The sequence below is a fragment of the Arvicola amphibius genome, chromosome 1 (assembly GCF_903992535.2).
Source record: "Arvicola amphibius chromosome 1, mArvAmp1.2, whole genome shotgun sequence".
NCBI classification, from domain to species: domain Eukaryota; kingdom Metazoa; phylum Chordata; class Mammalia; order Rodentia; family Cricetidae; genus Arvicola; species Arvicola amphibius.
In genome coordinates, this window is record NC_052047.1 from 18,018,285 (window position 1) to 18,035,480 (window position 17,196).

At 38.6% G+C, this 17,196-nt stretch overlaps 1 protein-coding gene across 1 annotated transcript; it reads left to right on the forward strand.

Moving 5' to 3' along the window:
- The first annotated feature begins 1,998 nt into the window (after nt 1–1,998).
- Nucleotides 1,999–13,609, forward strand: LOC119826038 (UDP-glucuronosyltransferase 2B31-like). The gene is made up of 6 exons (XM_038347076.1): nt 1,999–2,772; nt 4,892–5,040; nt 6,634–6,765; nt 10,432–10,519; nt 11,298–11,517; nt 12,193–13,609. Exons 1-6 carry the CDS (start codon nt 2,049–2,051, stop codon nt 12,470–12,472), a joined length of 1,593 nt encoding a protein of 530 aa, XP_038203004.1. The 5' UTR covers nt 1,999–2,048; the 3' UTR covers nt 12,473–13,609.
- The last annotated feature ends 3,587 nt before the right edge of the window (nt 13,610–17,196 follow it).

Here is a 17,196-nt window from a genome sequence, read left to right on the forward strand (position 1 = left end):
CACACACACACACACTCACACACCTATGCTCCCAATTTTGTCAGGTAGATCTTTATATTTTTTTTTCAGGAGGACCTGTATATGTTTTTCTTAGGGTTAACCTTGTTGCTTAGCTTCTCTAGGGTCATGAATTATGGGTTAGTCAACCTTTGCTATATATCTGGGATCCACTTATGAGTGAGTACATACCATGCTCAATCTTTCTGGATCTGAGTTACCTTGCTCAGGATGGTTTTTCCTAGTTCCATCAATTTGCATGCAAATTTTAAGATGTCATTGTTTTTTACCACTGTGTAGTACTCTTTTGTGTAAATGTATCACATTTCCTTTCTCCAATGTTTGGTTGAGGGACAGCTAGGTTGTTTCCAGGTACTGGCTATTAAAAAGAATGCTGTTATGAACAGTTGAGCAAACATCCTTTTACTATGATTGAGCATCCTTTAGGTATATGCCCAAGAGTGGTATTGCTAGATCCTGAGGTAGATTCATTCCCAGTTTTCTGAGAAACTACCATACAGATTTCCAGAGTGGTTGTACAAGTTTGCATTCCCACCATCAGTAGAGGAGTGTTCCCCTTACTTCATATAATCTCCTGGTTAAGCTATCATTGGTGTTTTTAATCTTAGTCATTCTAACTGGTGTAAGATGGTGTCTCAAAGTCATTTTAATTTGTACTTCCTTGATAGCTAAAGCTGGTCTTCTTTTCCTTAAGTGTCTTTTGACCATTTGAGATTCTTCTATTGAGAATTCTCTTTTATAGTCCTATACCCAATTATTGAATTGGATCATTTAGAATTTTGATGTATAATTTTTGAGTTCTTTATAAATATTAAAGATCAGTCCTTTAATGTGGGGTTGGTGATGATCTTTTCTCATTCAGTAGGCTGCCTTTTTCTCTTATTGCCTGTGTCCTTTGATTTACAGAAGCTTCTCAGTTTCAGGAGGTCACATTGATTTATTGTAGTTCTCAGTAACTGTGCTACTGGTGTTAAATTTAGGAATCAGTCTCCTGTGCCCACACATTGAAGGCTACTTCCCACTTCCTCTTCTATCAGGTTGACTGTGGTCAGATTTATATTGAGATCTTGGTACTTGTTCCTATTGTATATAGTTCTATATTAAATTTAGAACTCTACTATACTGGCTCACTTTAGGTGTGTTCCCATGCACTATAAATACAGATGAAAAGCTTGTGTTGCCCTCTTGACTGCTGGATTTGGTCTAGTTCCCAATGTATGCAGAAGATTGTGGATAGCTACCCTTTCTCAGAGTTTATCCCCAAATAAATAAACCTTTGTTATACTTTATTCCAGGCTATTGTGAAACTTTTGTATGCCAACACCTGGAAATGACCTTCTATATCAGATTTCTCCTGGGGCCTCCCAAGGTATTAGACATTTCTTCTCCCAGCAGAAGGTCACCAGGAAAATTCTAATTTTTGGCATTCATGCTTTCCATACTCTGATAGTCAAGGAGGGAAGAAGAAGTGTCTCATTAGAATATATTCATGCATTCATGCTGACTAGTTACAAGAAAGCAGATTCCTGGTTGGGCAGAGCTGGAACCAATGGAAAGACAAAAAGAAAAGGACTTCTCCCTAAAACAAAATCAGCTCTAAATTTAATTACAATGTTAATAATTTGAAGATATACTATGTGCCTCTGAACTATTTATTTAAAGTCATTAAATAGTATGGTAAATGATTGCAGTTGCCAACATTTGTATGAAGACACACTGAACTGTGATTTTTAAAAAATCAACACTTACATTTTTACTGCAAGTTCTTTATTAAGGAGAGAGAGAGAGAGAGAGGAATGGAGATCTTATTTTTCACTGCTATCCAAGTACATTATAGATTCAAGTCACTGAGAATCAGGAGACATTTCACATCTGCCTCTTGGGTTTTGCACTTTGCATCCAGAGCTCTGACTGTCCCAGGTATATTTGCTTTGGTGGGTACAAGTTATGCTTTAACTAGTCATTACTCTTTTTATATCTGCAAGAGCTGAATAATCACCATTTGAGAGACAGCTTTAAATTTGAACAAGATGTCTCTAAAAATGAAAGCAGCATTATTCCTCCTACAGCTGAGTGGCTTCTTTGGATCTGGGAATACTGGGAAGGTGCTGGTGTGGCCAATGGAATACAGTCATTGGCTCAACTTAAAGACAATCCTAGACGAACTTGTGAAGAAGGGCCATGAAGTGACAGTTCTGATACCCTCAGCCTCCCTTTCTTATGAGGTTGGAGACACATCTACTATTGAGTTTGAGAAATACCCTGCATCTTTATCATTGGCCGACTTGGAGGAACTTTACAAGGACTCACTCAATAAATACATTTATGAGCTGCCAAAGCAATCATTTTGGGGATACTTTGTATTATATCAGGAATTGGCTTGGGAAGATTCAAAATATTGTGAAAGTCTCTGCAAAGATGTAGTTTTTAACAAGGAACTCATGACAAAACTACAAAATTCAAGCTTTGATGTCATAGTAGCAGATCCCTTTGTGCCCTGCGGTGACCTGCTGGCTGAGATATTCAAGATACCTCTGGTGTACAGCCTCCGATTCTTCCCTGGCTCCACACATGAGAAGTACAGTGGAGGACTGCCACTGCCTCCTTCCTATGTGCCTGTTGCTCAGTCAGAATTGAGTGATCGAATGACATTCATGGAGAGGGTACAAAATCTTATCTATACGCTTTCTTTTGACTTTTGGTTCCAAATGTTTAATGAGAAGAATTTGAATCAGCTTTACAGTGAAGTCTTGGGTAAGTTCCATGGTCAACTGGGATTGTTGCATTCAAAATTTGCTGTGTCATTCAAGGGAAACTTTAAACAACAGGATAGGCAGCAAGAGAATATATCTTTTCTAAGTAAAATGGTGGGGCTGTGAAATTATCTGCCAAAATCAAAGGATTATAGAAAAGCTTATGTCCCAATGTCAACTGCAAAGCCTTTCTTATCACTTGCATGGGACTCTTCAGAAAGGCACAGGCACAAAACAAATCTCCTAGAGTTTCTCTAAGAAATAACAGTTCAACAAGTCATTTTATTTCATGTTTTAAAACAGTAGTTTGACCTGTGTGGTAGCATCATCATCACCATCATTATCATTACATTGCTGCCATTACTATTAAAAACATGAGTATATACATGTATACTTGTGTCATAGGTGGGGAGCTTATGCTTTGTGTCACATGTAAGGATGTCAGATGTAAATAATTAATTTTTACTTCTACCTTTATTTTGATAGTTGTAAACAATTGTGAGACACCTCCAAACTCACTGATCATCAGACAAGGTAGAAGCAGGCTCACATTTTTGGGTCTCCACAACATTCATGATTATTACATAATCAATCATGAATCAAGAACAGCATGAGGACAAGAAACTCAGGTATAATCAAAAATTCCCTTTGAGGATAACTTGGGTTATACAGTGAGACCCTTTCTCAAAACAAAGTGGTGAAGAAGTATCTCCATAAATGTTTATACTGGGAGTGGCAGCACATGCCTGTAATCCCAGCGGTTGACATTTAGAGGGATAGGATCTGGAGTTCAAGGTCAACTATGGCTATCTAGTTACATAGGAACCACCAGGGGCTCTATCAGAAAACCTCAAAACACACCAAAATAGCCCAAAATTCTCAGTTCACATAGAGGAGCACACATCAAAGTTCAAGCAGAACAAACTAGATGGAGAGTGGCAGGCAAAAGTGTTTCCCTGAGTATGACAAACAAGACTTATAGGTAATGGAACTAGTTATATTTAAATAACATATCTAGATATTTGGTAATCATGAATTTCCAAGGTGTGTTACAGATGTGGGATCTTCTCCCATATCATTTGCACAGTGGCTGACTTTATATGTGTGTGTGTATATATATGCATATATATGTATAAATATGAGAATGATATTACAAACTTACATCAAAGATTTCATACTCATGGATAAATAGATATATGATATTACAAACTTACATCAAACATTATAAACTCATAGATAGATAGATAGATAGATAGATAGATAGATAGATAGATAGATAGATAGATAGATAGTCAAATATGTCTTCTATCTCAATCACACTTATAAACAACTCTGGCTACATTATCAAAGTGCTCTGTTATGCCCAAAGACTGAAACTCTGAAATACCACCATGAGACCAAGTCTTGTGCAAAAGCAAAGAGTCTCTATTGTGAGTTAAGTTGGGTCCCATAGTCTGTCTGGAGTGATGGCAACAGCAGTGACAGCAGCAACAGCAGCAACAAGAGCAGAGCAGGAGAGGACCCTGAGCCAAGTGCAGAGGTGATTTTTATAAAGAGGAAAGCTTGGGAAATTTCAAGTCTACAGGTTTGTGATTGGCTGCCCCTTCCAGACTAAGGCCTGGTAAAGGTCATGCCTCTAGACTGAAGATTACTACTTCCCTATTCAAGGATTAATTGCTTTTTCCTGCTCAGCAATTGGTTGATTTTATGACAGGGGCAGAGATGGCTCTGATTTTAGGGCTAAACTGTTCTTTCTCTGATCCTTTTTTGTTTTTAGGCTCCAATTTTAGGGCCAGGGTAAGATTTTTTTAAAAGGTTCTGATTCTAGGGACAAAATGTGTTCTTTTAGTTCTGGTTTCAGACTTAGCGTGTTTTTCTCCAGTTCTGGGTGCATGGATAAAGTGTTTGTTTCTTTTGCTGACTCAGGTTTCAAATCCAGAGTGTGCTTCTTTTGCTGGCTCTGGGCTCAGAGCTGGGGTGCTCATGGATTGTGCAAGCACTGTGGATCACAGACATACTGGGTCCTGGATCTCTCACTTCCTGAAGACTACCTGGCATAATCATCTTCACCTGACAGTTTTGTTACCTGTCCTACCTTGACTGTTCTGATTCCTTTTCAGGAAGACCCACAACACTCTCCGAGTTGATGAAAAAGGCAGATATATGGCTCATTCGAACCTACTGGGATTTGGAATTTCCTCACCCTGTCTTACCAAATTTTGATTATGTTGGAGGACTCCACTGCAGACCTGCCAAGCCTCTGCCAAAGGTAAATATTGTCCCATTTGTTTGCTGCTGTTGTCTTTGAATTTTGAGAAAGAGTGAATATATTTTATTTCTTCAGAATGTCTATCAACTCAAAAAGTCATGGCAATTTAGATAAAGTAAGCTGTCAGTAGAAGTGCCTTTATCTGTTCCCTCACAAGAGTGTGACTATTATTAGGATTAAATTAATTTAGCAGGATTTTGCTTCATAAAACCTTTTCATATATTTGACTGTAGAAAACACACAAATATTAAATGCAGAGAGAGTTCCAAAAGTCAAGTCCTATACAGAGTGATTTGAGACACAATAGATGGAGTATGAACAAAGAAAATGTTCACATTTTACTTCACGTTCATTCATGTTCACAAGTCACAATGACTCTATTTACTTTCTTGATCAATCAGAGAAGTGAAAACGAACTCTGGCAAATACACACACGTGTGCAGTAACAAACACAGTAACATAAAGACAGCACATAGGAAATTTCTCTCCAATGAAATTAACATCTGATAGAAAGAACACAAGTGAAAAGAGAATGGACAGTCTTAACCAAATAAGAAGTAGATTTGTGGTCCATGAATTCTGCTCCTGAGAATGTATGTAAAAGAACTGAATGAAAACCCTTCACAAGATCATAATGCGAGGATGATCATAGTGGTGCTATTCCTGAAGGGAAGGGTGCAGGGTGGCTGGAACAAGATGACCCAATAGGATCATATACTTGAATGTTTGGTTCCCAATGGGTGAACTGTTTAGGAAGGAATAGGAGGTGTGACTTGGAGAAATGTGTCACTGGAGGTAGGCTTTGAGATTTCAAAAACCTAAAACATGCCTGGCTCTTTCTATCTGTCTGTCATTTATGCTTCAAGATGAGTTCTGGGTTACAATTCCAATGCCCTGCCTGCCTTCCTGCCATGGTGCTCCCCACCATGATGCTCATAACCTAACCATCTGAAACTTTAAGCAAGCCCCCAATCAAATGTTTTCTTTTAGAAACTGTCTTAATCCTCACAACATTAGAACAGTAACTAAGAAAGGGGAAAGTAGCCAGGATATCACCAGAATTGTTGATCAAAATCATATACAATAATTTTTGTATTTGAATTTTACAAATACAAAAAAGTCACTAAAATGTAAAATCCTAGTGTATAGGAAACATGGTATGACCTTAATGACAGTATATTAAATAAACTAGCCAATGAACAAGACAGAAATAAAATAAGAAAACCTTATGCAAACTCGCTCGACTAGTCAAAGTAACACACACACACACACACACACACACAAAAGCAGATGTTTGGTGGCCAAGGGACTAGAGAGGGAGAAAGAGAACTTTGATTTAAATATCAACAAATCATGCCTTTCAAGATGAAAAGAACTGTTTGTAATAGTGTGAGTATGTGTAACACAGAGAGCTGTAACCTTACAATTGACTAAAACTTACATCTTATATGTGGATGTGAATAGTTCTAAAACACCTAATACTCTAATCATTTCTAATGCTGCTCAGTTCCTTCCTGTGTATGTTGGTATCAATTGTGATGCAAGTTGTTTGGTGTTGCTGTTGTTTATGATGGACTGATATTTCATTAACAGGAAATAGAAGACTTCATCCAATCTTCCGGAGAACATGGTGTGGTGGTGTTTTCCCTGGGGTCCATGGTGGGTACCCTAACAGAAGAAAGGGCCAATGTGATTGCAGCAGGCCTTGCCCAGATTCCACAGAAGGTGAGAAACAGTGCCTCAGTGTGGCATCCTCACTAAGATGGTCACATCCTTTTCAGGTGTGATTGAAAAAAACCTCGTGTGAAACTGAAGCTGTCACGATAACTCTAGCTCATCCCTGAGGTCACTTGTGACACGGAAATACAGGGGGAAATGCCAAATATTAGGTGGTGGTTTTGAATAATAATTATGTTATTAACATTGTGTTTAAAAAGAAAAACATTTAACAAGTGTTTGCAAACTTGATGGTAGGAAGGTATTATAGGCACAAAACTGTGCTTTATTACTTCCTCCATTTTCCTGGAGGATAGCTGAAGACTATGCACACACTAAAGTATAACTATACAACACTTAAATTATAACTGGTGAATGCACTGGCCCTGCAACAATAAGGAAGCATTCAAAATTTGCAGTTGTAGAACTGGAGAAATGCCTCATCCTTGAAGAACATGCGTTGCTCACCCAGAGGACATGAACTTACTTTGATATGCCATGTTTATCAGCTCCCAACTGTCTATCACTGTATCACCATGGGATTCAAGGCCCTTATCCAGCCTGTCATGACAGCCACGCATATTTTCCATGCATATGTACATACACCCTGTCTTAGTTAGGATTGTTATTGCTGTGAGTTGATACCATAAGGACAGCAACTCTTATATATCACATATAATTTCAAATATTTAAGTGGGCCTGGCTTACCATTTCAGAGGTTTAGTACATTATTCTCATGGCCAGGAGTATGCAGGAAGAAGGAGCAGATTTCTACATTTTTATCCACAGGCAGCAGAAGAAGACTATGTGCCACTTTGGACACAGGTTGAACATATGAGTACACAAAGTCTACCCGCACAGGGACACACTTCCTCCAACAAGGCTACACTTCCTCTCATGAGACCACACCTCCAAATAGTGCCACTCCCAACAGACCGAACATTGAAACACATGAATCCATGGGGGCCATACCTTTTCAAACAATCACATATACACACACATGTATGCAGATAGACTAACTTACACATAAATTTAAAAAACATCCTTATTTTAAAAATGACATTTGTGTTATTCTGGTTTATTATCTCTTATCTCATTTTATTTTTATTAGATGCTGTAGTGATGAGGTGAGCAGGCTGCATTCCCGCCTGGCTCCCGGCCGCCTGGCTAGCTTATGCCTTGAAATAACAACACACAAACTGTATTCTTTTAAACACTGCCTGGCCCATTAGTTTCAGCCTCTTATTGGCTGATTCTCACATATTGCTTTAACCCATATTTAATAATCTGTGTAACACCACGAGTGGTGTCTTACCGGGAAAGATTCAGCATGTCTGACCTGGCAGCTGGCTCCGTCGTATCTGTCCCAGAGAGGAGAGGCATGACGATTGCCTGAGGCATCTGCCTCACTCCCAGCATCCTGTTCTGTCTACTCCACCCACCTATCTAAATCTGCCCTATCAAAAAGCCAAGGCAATTTCTTTATTAACCAATGAGAGTCCTCCATCAAGATGCCTGTTTGTTTTCTAAGGAGATGGAAAGAAAGTGTGTGAATTTGGATGAAAGACGAAGGGCTGGGAAAGGGAAGAATATAGTCAGAACATATTGCATAGAAAAAAATCACTTCAGTAAAACAAATTAGAAAAAGAAGAATAAATTTTCTTGAAGGGGTTTTCATAATAATGAAATATTCCCTTGTAATCTTGACCAAATGTAATCAAGTACATATTAAACTGGGCTTATGCATGGTAATGTTTTCCTTACTATTCAAAAGAATAGGTAGAATAGGATTTACCAACCCCAAAGTCCACCTTGGGGACTGAGGTTTTTAATGCTGAAATAGGGGGTAACTGGGGACTTTCTCTAAAGTGATCCCATGCTTAGACAATATCATGCTGTAAAAACCTATTCTAAAATATTCCTATGATAAAAGTGATTAAAAGTGAACTAACACAAATAGCATTAACAAACATTTATATTGATTTGGAAAGTAAAACTGCTATAAATATATATTGGAAAAAAGTCAAGGTACATATTGGTATCATTGGTGGACTATTGAACTGGAATTACAATCATACATTACTTTTTTTCTTTTCCGCTTATTTCTTTTATTCTTTATTTTTATTTTTTTAAAAGGAAAACAAACTGTCCTTTTTCAGTTTACATACCACTCCCAGATCCCACTCCCTCTCCTACTCCCATTTCTTCCATCTTCTTCCCACCACCCCACCACCCACCCCTAGAAAGGGTAAGGCACATTGCTTTGGGAAAGGTTCAAAGCCCTCCCTCATATATCCAGGCTGAGAATGGGTTCTCAAAAAGCCAGTACAAGCAGTAGGGGTAAATCCTGGAGTTAACTGCCAGTGCCCCCTCAGTCTGTCCCAGCCATGCAGCTATTACCCACATTCAGAGTCTAGTTTGGTTCTAGGCTGGTTCCTTTCCTGTCTGGCTAGAGTTGGTGAGCTCCCATTAGCTCAGGTAAACTGTTTCTGTGTGTGTTCCCATCATGGTCTTGACCCCTTTACTCATATTCTCACTCCTCAACTGGACTTTGGGAGCTCAGCCCAGTGCTCCACTGTGGGTCTCTGCCTCTGTTTCCATCAGTTGCTGGATGAAGGTTCTATGGTGACATTTAAGATAGTCATCAGTCTGACTACATGGCATGGCCAGTCTGAGCACCTTCTTCTCTACTGCTTCTGATCTTAGCTGGGATCATCCTTGTGGATTTCTGAGGACTTCTATAGTGCCAGGTTGCTTGCTAGCCCCATAATGGCTCCCTCAATCAAAATATCTCTTTCCTTAGTCTCATCTCTGTTTTTCCTCCATCTCCACTATTCTGTTCCCTCAAGTTCTCCTCCCCCTCCACCTCTCCCCTTATCTTCCTTTTCTGCTCTCCCTTCTACCACCCCCCTCCATTATCCCATTTAAGACTGGCTATCTTGTCTATTTCCCCTTTCTGGGTAGATCTATATAAATGTTTATCTTAGGGTTCACTTTGTTACATAGCTTTTCTAGGGTCATGGACTATAGCCTAATTATCCTTTGCTTTACAGCTAGTATCCACTTATGAGTAAGTATATACCATGTTCACCTTTCTGGGTATAGGTTACCTTACTCAGGATAGTTTTTCTAGTTCCATACATTTACATACAATTTTTTAGTGCACATTAGTGTTTGGCCTGCAAGAATGTTTGTGAGAGGGTTTCAGAACCTCTGGAACTGGATATACAGAGAGACAACCCTGAGCTGCCATCTAGGTGCTGGGAAATGAACATGGGTAATCTGGAAAACATTCCTTAAGTCCTGCTTGACATTACTAGGGGAGCAAACAGGTATATAATAGTAACTTTGGTAGATGGTTGAACTAGAATTACATTCATACATTTCTTAACTCCTTCTGCTTCACATTACTGGATATAACTTTACCTAAGCTGCTGTTGACTAAACCTTAAGGTGCCAGACTGAAACTCTAATAAGCATGAGACTAACTGCAGGACAGTGAGGAGAACTTGCATCCTTGCTGTACTAGTTCTTCACAGTTCCCATCATCCATCCTCACTGCCTGACCCTTAGGAACTAGCGTTTATCTCCATTGAGCCTTAATCTCTCCAGAACTCTAGTAGGAGTAACTTGACATTTGAACAAAGTAATAAGAGACAAGCTTCATCTTAACAGGTCCTTTGGCGATTTGAAGGCAAGAAGCCAGACACTTTGGGCTCCAACACTCAGCTGTACAAATGGATTCCCCAGAATGACCTTCTTGGTAAGCATAGGGAGATGCCTGAGACATAGGAATGGCTGCTCAGTAAGGGGTATGTCAACACTAATGCATTTATGACAACTGTGATCTAGTCCTGGAGAAAATAAATAATGAACTTATGTGAATATGATGTACAGTAACATTGGAGATGGGAGAATCCTTTATTATCTCCTCTGTAGTTTTCATTCAGATAAACTGAAGCCACTTCTTCATGTTTGTGTTTTCCTCCTATTTCTGAACCTTTACATCTGCCCATTCCTCTAGGGTAGCACAATTTCAAATATCAGTGAGGATGGTATTCTTTTATTACTAACCTTTCATTTACTAGCTCCCCCAAAACTCTACATCATGAGGCAGTCCTGTATTGGATGAAGTATTGCTTGTCCTAAGCCTCATCCCATCAGGATTAGCAACAACCCCCTACCACATGGAAGGAACATATCACGAGCAGTGGCTTCACTGTTTCTTAGGAGAACATTCTCTCCTGAACCACTGCCTGTGCTTGCACTTGCTGTTTACTCCACTTGGAAGGAGTTCTCACTTTCTGTCCACTGCAAAAATCATTCTACTTCCACACCTCACCACCTCTATGTGGTCTTCAATAATCGTCCATGAACTTGGGATGCTCCATACTCTAAGACATGACAGGACTTCAGTTCCATTGCATGGGTATGATGATGTTGTCTAGAGAATATTTGCCCTTTCTGTGCCTTTTTCCTCTGCCTCTCATATTTTTTCACACTTCTATTTAATATTTGCCCTTAATTTCTCCCCTTGCTAGGTCATCCTAAAACCAGAGCTTTTATAACTCATGGTGGCACCAATGGCATCTATGAGGCGATCTACCATGGGATCCCTGTGGTGGGCATTCCTTTGTTTGGAGATCAATTTGATAATGTTGTTCACATGAAGACCAAAGGAGCAGGGGTTCGACTGAACTTTCTCACAATGTCCAGCACAGATTTGCTTCATGCTGTGAAGACAGTCATTAATGACCCTTCGTGAGTACAGTGGTTTTATTCAAGTTGGTACTAGTTTAGATACATTGTATCCAATGGGACAATAGAAGTAATCTGATCATTAGTCTAAGTTTGAAAACAGCAACAACACCAACAACAATAGAAATATCATTCCAGCATTATCCAATAAGTTTTGCTGTAAAACAAGACTGTAAACTATTCCTATAGACTTACTAGATGTGAAGTTAGTTTAGAAAAATTTGATAGAAATAATTTATAAGCAAGTTATCAAAGACCTGCATCCTAGCCCTTAAGTCATCCTGTGCAATGTATATTTCATTCTCACCAGTTGCCATTTTAACCACTAATAGTATTTTTATTGAGCTTTCAAAAAATATTGGTAATTTTCTTCTCAAAAGCATCAATGTGATCATCATCAAACTGTATGAACCACCCCACTTACAGTGGTAAAAAAGGCTTGTCAATATTTGCTCTGCTGGAAATATTTCCTTAGTAAAATGATTTCCCATTTTAGTTTTAGAAAGAATTTCACAGAAAATACAAACTTCCACGCAAACCTTCAAACATGTCCCAGTCAATACCACACTGTACCTAGTGTTCCTCTATGGTACTTATTGGGTCTTGTGTTGCTTTCCCTGAATCTTTCATAGGCCTCAAGAAAGTAAACTAATTTGATGTTGATGTTGATATCTTTAGTTATAAGGAGAATGCCATGCGGCTATCAAGAATTCACCACGATCAGCCAGTGAAGCCCCTGGACAGAGCCGTCTTCTGGATTGAGTATGTCATGCGCCACAAAGGGGCCAAGCACCTTCGTGTGGCAGCGCATGACCTCACCTGGTATCAGTACCACTCTCTGGATGTGCTTGGATTCCTGCTTGCCTGTGTGGTGACTGTGATGTTTGTCATCACAAAGTGTTGCCTCCTTTGCTGCCAGAGATTTGCTAAATCTGGAAAGAAGAAGAAAAGGGAGTAGTTGAAGTGGGGAGGACTGACACATAAACCTCCTCCAGTACATCACAGCAAGGGAGGATTTCCATCATACACCTTAGCCACAACTGACCTGGACACTATCACTACTATTTCAGCCTTTTGAAGTAGACTTGAGCTTTCAAAATTTTCCATTTTTTCTTACTTATACAGCACACATGGATGACAAGACCACAATTTTTTAAGTCCCAACACCATCTAACTCAAATTATAATCCAAATCTGAAATGTCCCCCACAATCTCACAATTTGTTTGGTGGATTTTGTATAATTTATTAATTTAGCATTTCTTGCCTTGATTCAGTGAAATATTAAATTCATCTCTCATGATCACATTCCTACTTCCCACTGGATCTTCTCTAATATGTCCCAATTCCAACTTTATGTCCTCTTATTTTATTTTTAATAACTTTGTAAGTCCAATTAGTACTATCTATAGAAGCATACATGCATTTGTGGAGGGACATTGCTGGATCATGGGCTGTACACGCAACCCTCATAATAGTATTCAGTCCCTTCCAGAATCCATGGCTGCCAATAGATCTTTATTTATGGGTGGAGTATTAGGAGCTTCTCCCCATTTATTGTGGAATTTTGGTCTCTTGATCTTATGCAACTTCTGTTAGCTGACAGATTCGTTGAGTTTATAAGTGCAATGGCCATGGCATGTCAGGAAGAAAGTGTTCCATAGCACTTCTCATCATTGGATTCTTACATTCTTTCCCCACTTTGCTGAAGTATTTCTTGAACCTTACCATGGGCCTATTTATTTTTGGTCCTTTGAGTAATTTTAAGTCTTTGAATTGATTGTTCTCCATTACAACAAAACAAAAACAACAAAAAAAACTTCTCTGAAATGTCTGAGATCAATCCAGATCTCTATTAATATAAACCTTTAGAAGGTAATTTGCTAACATGACCATTTAGAACAATAGCAATAGTAGGTCTAAGCTAGGATTTTCTTGACTTTTGACCAGGTTTATAGTGTCAGGATCCTTCCACTAGAGAAGGGTTCAAATCCAATTAGAAAATGTAGTAGGAGGCTGTTCATTTTTTTTCCAGCTGCTCAGCCCCAAAATAACCACACAGAAACTGTATTAATTAAATCATTGCTTGGCCCATTAGCTATAGCTTTTTATTGGCTTTTACATCTTAATTTATCCCATTTCTATTAATCTGTGTATCATTCGTGGCTGTGACTTACCAGCAAAGTTTTTGGCATGCCTGTCTCTGGCGGCAGCTCCATGGCTTCTCACTGATTCCACCTTCTTTCTCCCAGCATTCAGTTTAGTGTTTCCCACCTACCCAAGTTCTGCTTTGTGCAGGCCTAACACAGTTCTTTATTAACCAATGTTATTCACAGCATAAAAAGGAGAATCCCACATCAAGAAAATATTTAGTTATCCATCTAGTTAGTTTCAGTTGCTAATTTGACAAAACCTATAGTCGTCTGAGGAAAGTCTGGTCTATGGTAAGTCTGTGGGAATGGATTTTGATTCTTGATTGAGAGGACAATCCTTGTGGTCCTGTCCACAGCTGACATGATATTAGAGGGATCATCCTTGGGCTCTTTTCCACAGTATGTCGAGTCCTCCTACACCATGATGGTCCTGAATCAAATAAGGAAATACTAATTAAGGAAGAGTCTGGGAGTCACACAACTCCAGCTTTATTTGGAGGTCATACCAGTGACAGTTCTGACATAACCATGTGTCATCATACCACCATCATATTTCATTTCCATTCCAGTCAGTAAAAATCCAGGAATTCAGGAATAAAACAGCAAATGGCACTCAGGTCCTGGTATTGTGCCATGTTGTGTCACTTATTTGCAATTTCAGTGATAGTTACACCCACCTATATGAGGTTTATCCTGGATGGAGACCATGTCTTCTTCTTCATATATCCCCACTTCATAGAACAATGTAATACTCAGTGAATAATTTTTAATGAATCTAAGAATCTAGTTCTTTAATCCAGGTATATACTATAAGGTTCTCATGGGTAAGATCAAATTCTAAATGTAAAAACAAGACTATCCTAATCTGATATCCTAGATGACTCAGATATAACTTGATAGTGTTAGTCTAGAAATGGGATGAATGCTTCAAGGTGTACTGTGATTTCAGTGTGCAGATGACATGCATTTATTAAGAAAAATTTGGGATTTCTATCTCGTGACCCTGACAATAAGACATAGATTACCTTTATGATATAAAAGCTCCTATGATTAGCTTCCGAAGTTTTAATGGCAATACAAGCAAGCTGATGCCAGGAATAAATGAAATAAAAAAGAGAGCTGAAACAGCCCAAGTGAGTTCTCCATAGATTTGCAAACAGATTATGCCAAAGTCCCCAAGTTACAGGCCCAAGCTATAAAGGCAGCACTGGCCAAAAGAAATCTTTGCTTACAAGGGTTAAAAGAACACTGATTGTTCACAGGGAGAAAATTATAGGACAACAGAAGCAGACTCTGGCTCCTGCCAATACTCCTGAGCAGAAACCAAAGTTCACTTTAGATGAGATCAAGCCAGTTCATGATGGTGTGGTCATTCCAAGGTTCACTTTAAACACTCTTTCTGCCTTGGTTATCTCTTAATTCAAGTCTCTGCATAGCTAGAATTTAAAGACATATTGCCCCATTAGTTTCCATACTGTAGTTTTTAATTTTATATATTTTATAGAATTTGCTTTATAATGGAATCCTAATCTCTCTCCAAGCCTACTTGTTTGGGATTACATTTTAGGTTCCTATTTTTAAAACTTATTTGTTTACATATGCTATATGAGTGTTTTCTCTGCATGTATGTGAATGTACCACATGCATGGTTGGTGCATTAAGAAGCTAGAAGATGGCATAGGTAAGTCTCTGTCAGGAGCTACAGATGTCTGTGAGATGTGTGGGAGCTAGGAATATAACTGGGTCCTCTAAAAAAAGCAACCAGCCCTCTTAACTGCTGAGCCAATACTTCAGCACCAGTGTTTAATGAGAAAATTATGTTTCTTATCATTTTTATTTTTTATTTTATTTTATCCTTTTCTTCCATTTGTTCTCCTTGTGAATGATTATCTGTATTCTTGAGACAGACTCTCATTATGCAGCTCCAGGCATTCTCAAATCATCCAGGTAGCCCAGGTTAGCCTTGAACTCATAGAGATCCTCTTGCATCTGCCACTTGAGTGCTGGGATTACAGGTGTATGTCTTCTTGCCTGGGTAACCTAAACTTCTTTTTTATTTTTATTTTCTAATTACTTTATGTAGTCAGACACTGGTGGCAAAACTCTTTAGTCCCAGCACTCTGGAGGCAGATACAAGGGAATCTCTGTGAGCTCAAGACCAGCTAATAGTACAGAATGAATTCCATAACAGGCAAGGCTACACACACACACACACACACACACACACACACACACACACACAAATTTCAAAAACCCAAAAAGAAAAAAATTATTTCATGTAAAAACTATAAATGAAGAAAAAAAGCAAAATATGGTGGCACATGCTTAACCCCAGCACTCCAGAACCAAAGGCAAATGGATCTCTGATTCCAAGCCAGCCTGGTCTACAGAGAGAAAGTTCTAGGACAGCCAGGGCTACATGAGCAACTCTGTCTCAAAAATATATAGATATAGATAGATAGATAGATAGATAGATAGATAGATAGATAGATAGATAGATAGATAGATTATAGATAGATAGATAGATGATAGATAGATAGATGATAGATAGATAGATGATAGATAGATAGATAGATAGATAGATAGATAGATAGATAGATAGACGATAGATAGATAGATAGATGATAGATAGATAGATAATATGATTTACAAACATAAACATATATGAATATATATGTATGTATTATGTCTATGATTCCTATTCTTGTTACAATGTTGGGAAATAAACATTTCCTATTTGCTTCTTGATCTAGGTTTGCTTTTTATCTTTATTAAAAACAAAACTGTTGTATCAATGTATTATGTTCTTTGACACAGGTAATATCTACAGTTTTTATGTACACATAATCATATTAAATCATATATTAGCAATAAATTATCATTAGTGTTTGGTGTTTATATTTATTACTTATTTGCTTTGTTATATTTTGTGCATGAGTGCTAAAGTTACAGTGTAAGGACGTGGAAATTTTTAAGAAACTTGCTTGATGAGGAGCTGGTTAAGGCACTGGATTCAAGAACTTTCCAGCATCAAGAGTTAGCTGGTAACAGAAGCCTTTGCAAAAGTGCAAACCAACTGTCTCTAGCAGCTAGCCCCTGTTGACACCCAGTTTTGTGGTCTAGACAAGAACAGTAAAAAAACTCCTTGGGAGTAGGGCGAGGGGCATGCACAGAAGCAGAAATAGCTGCTTAAAGGAAAGAGTATGGAGGAGTCCATACCCTGTACTCAGCAAAACTAACCACCTTGACCCTAAGTAAACCTGGCTTGTGGTTTTTGCCTATGTATGTCAACCCCAAATGAGAAGCAGGAGCTCTCCCCATTGCCCTGTGTCCTGTGTGAAGGCTTTGAGCTCCCAGCTTCCTGATTTGAATTTTGCCTGCTGAATAAACCTTGCTTTTGCATTCTGGACTTGATTGGATTCCAGTAGTGTCTCTCTGGGGAGGTCTCAATGTGGGCACAACAATAAAGCATATAAAACTATACAATTTGGTTGATATTTGACAAGGATCACAAAACTGTTCATGGCAAAC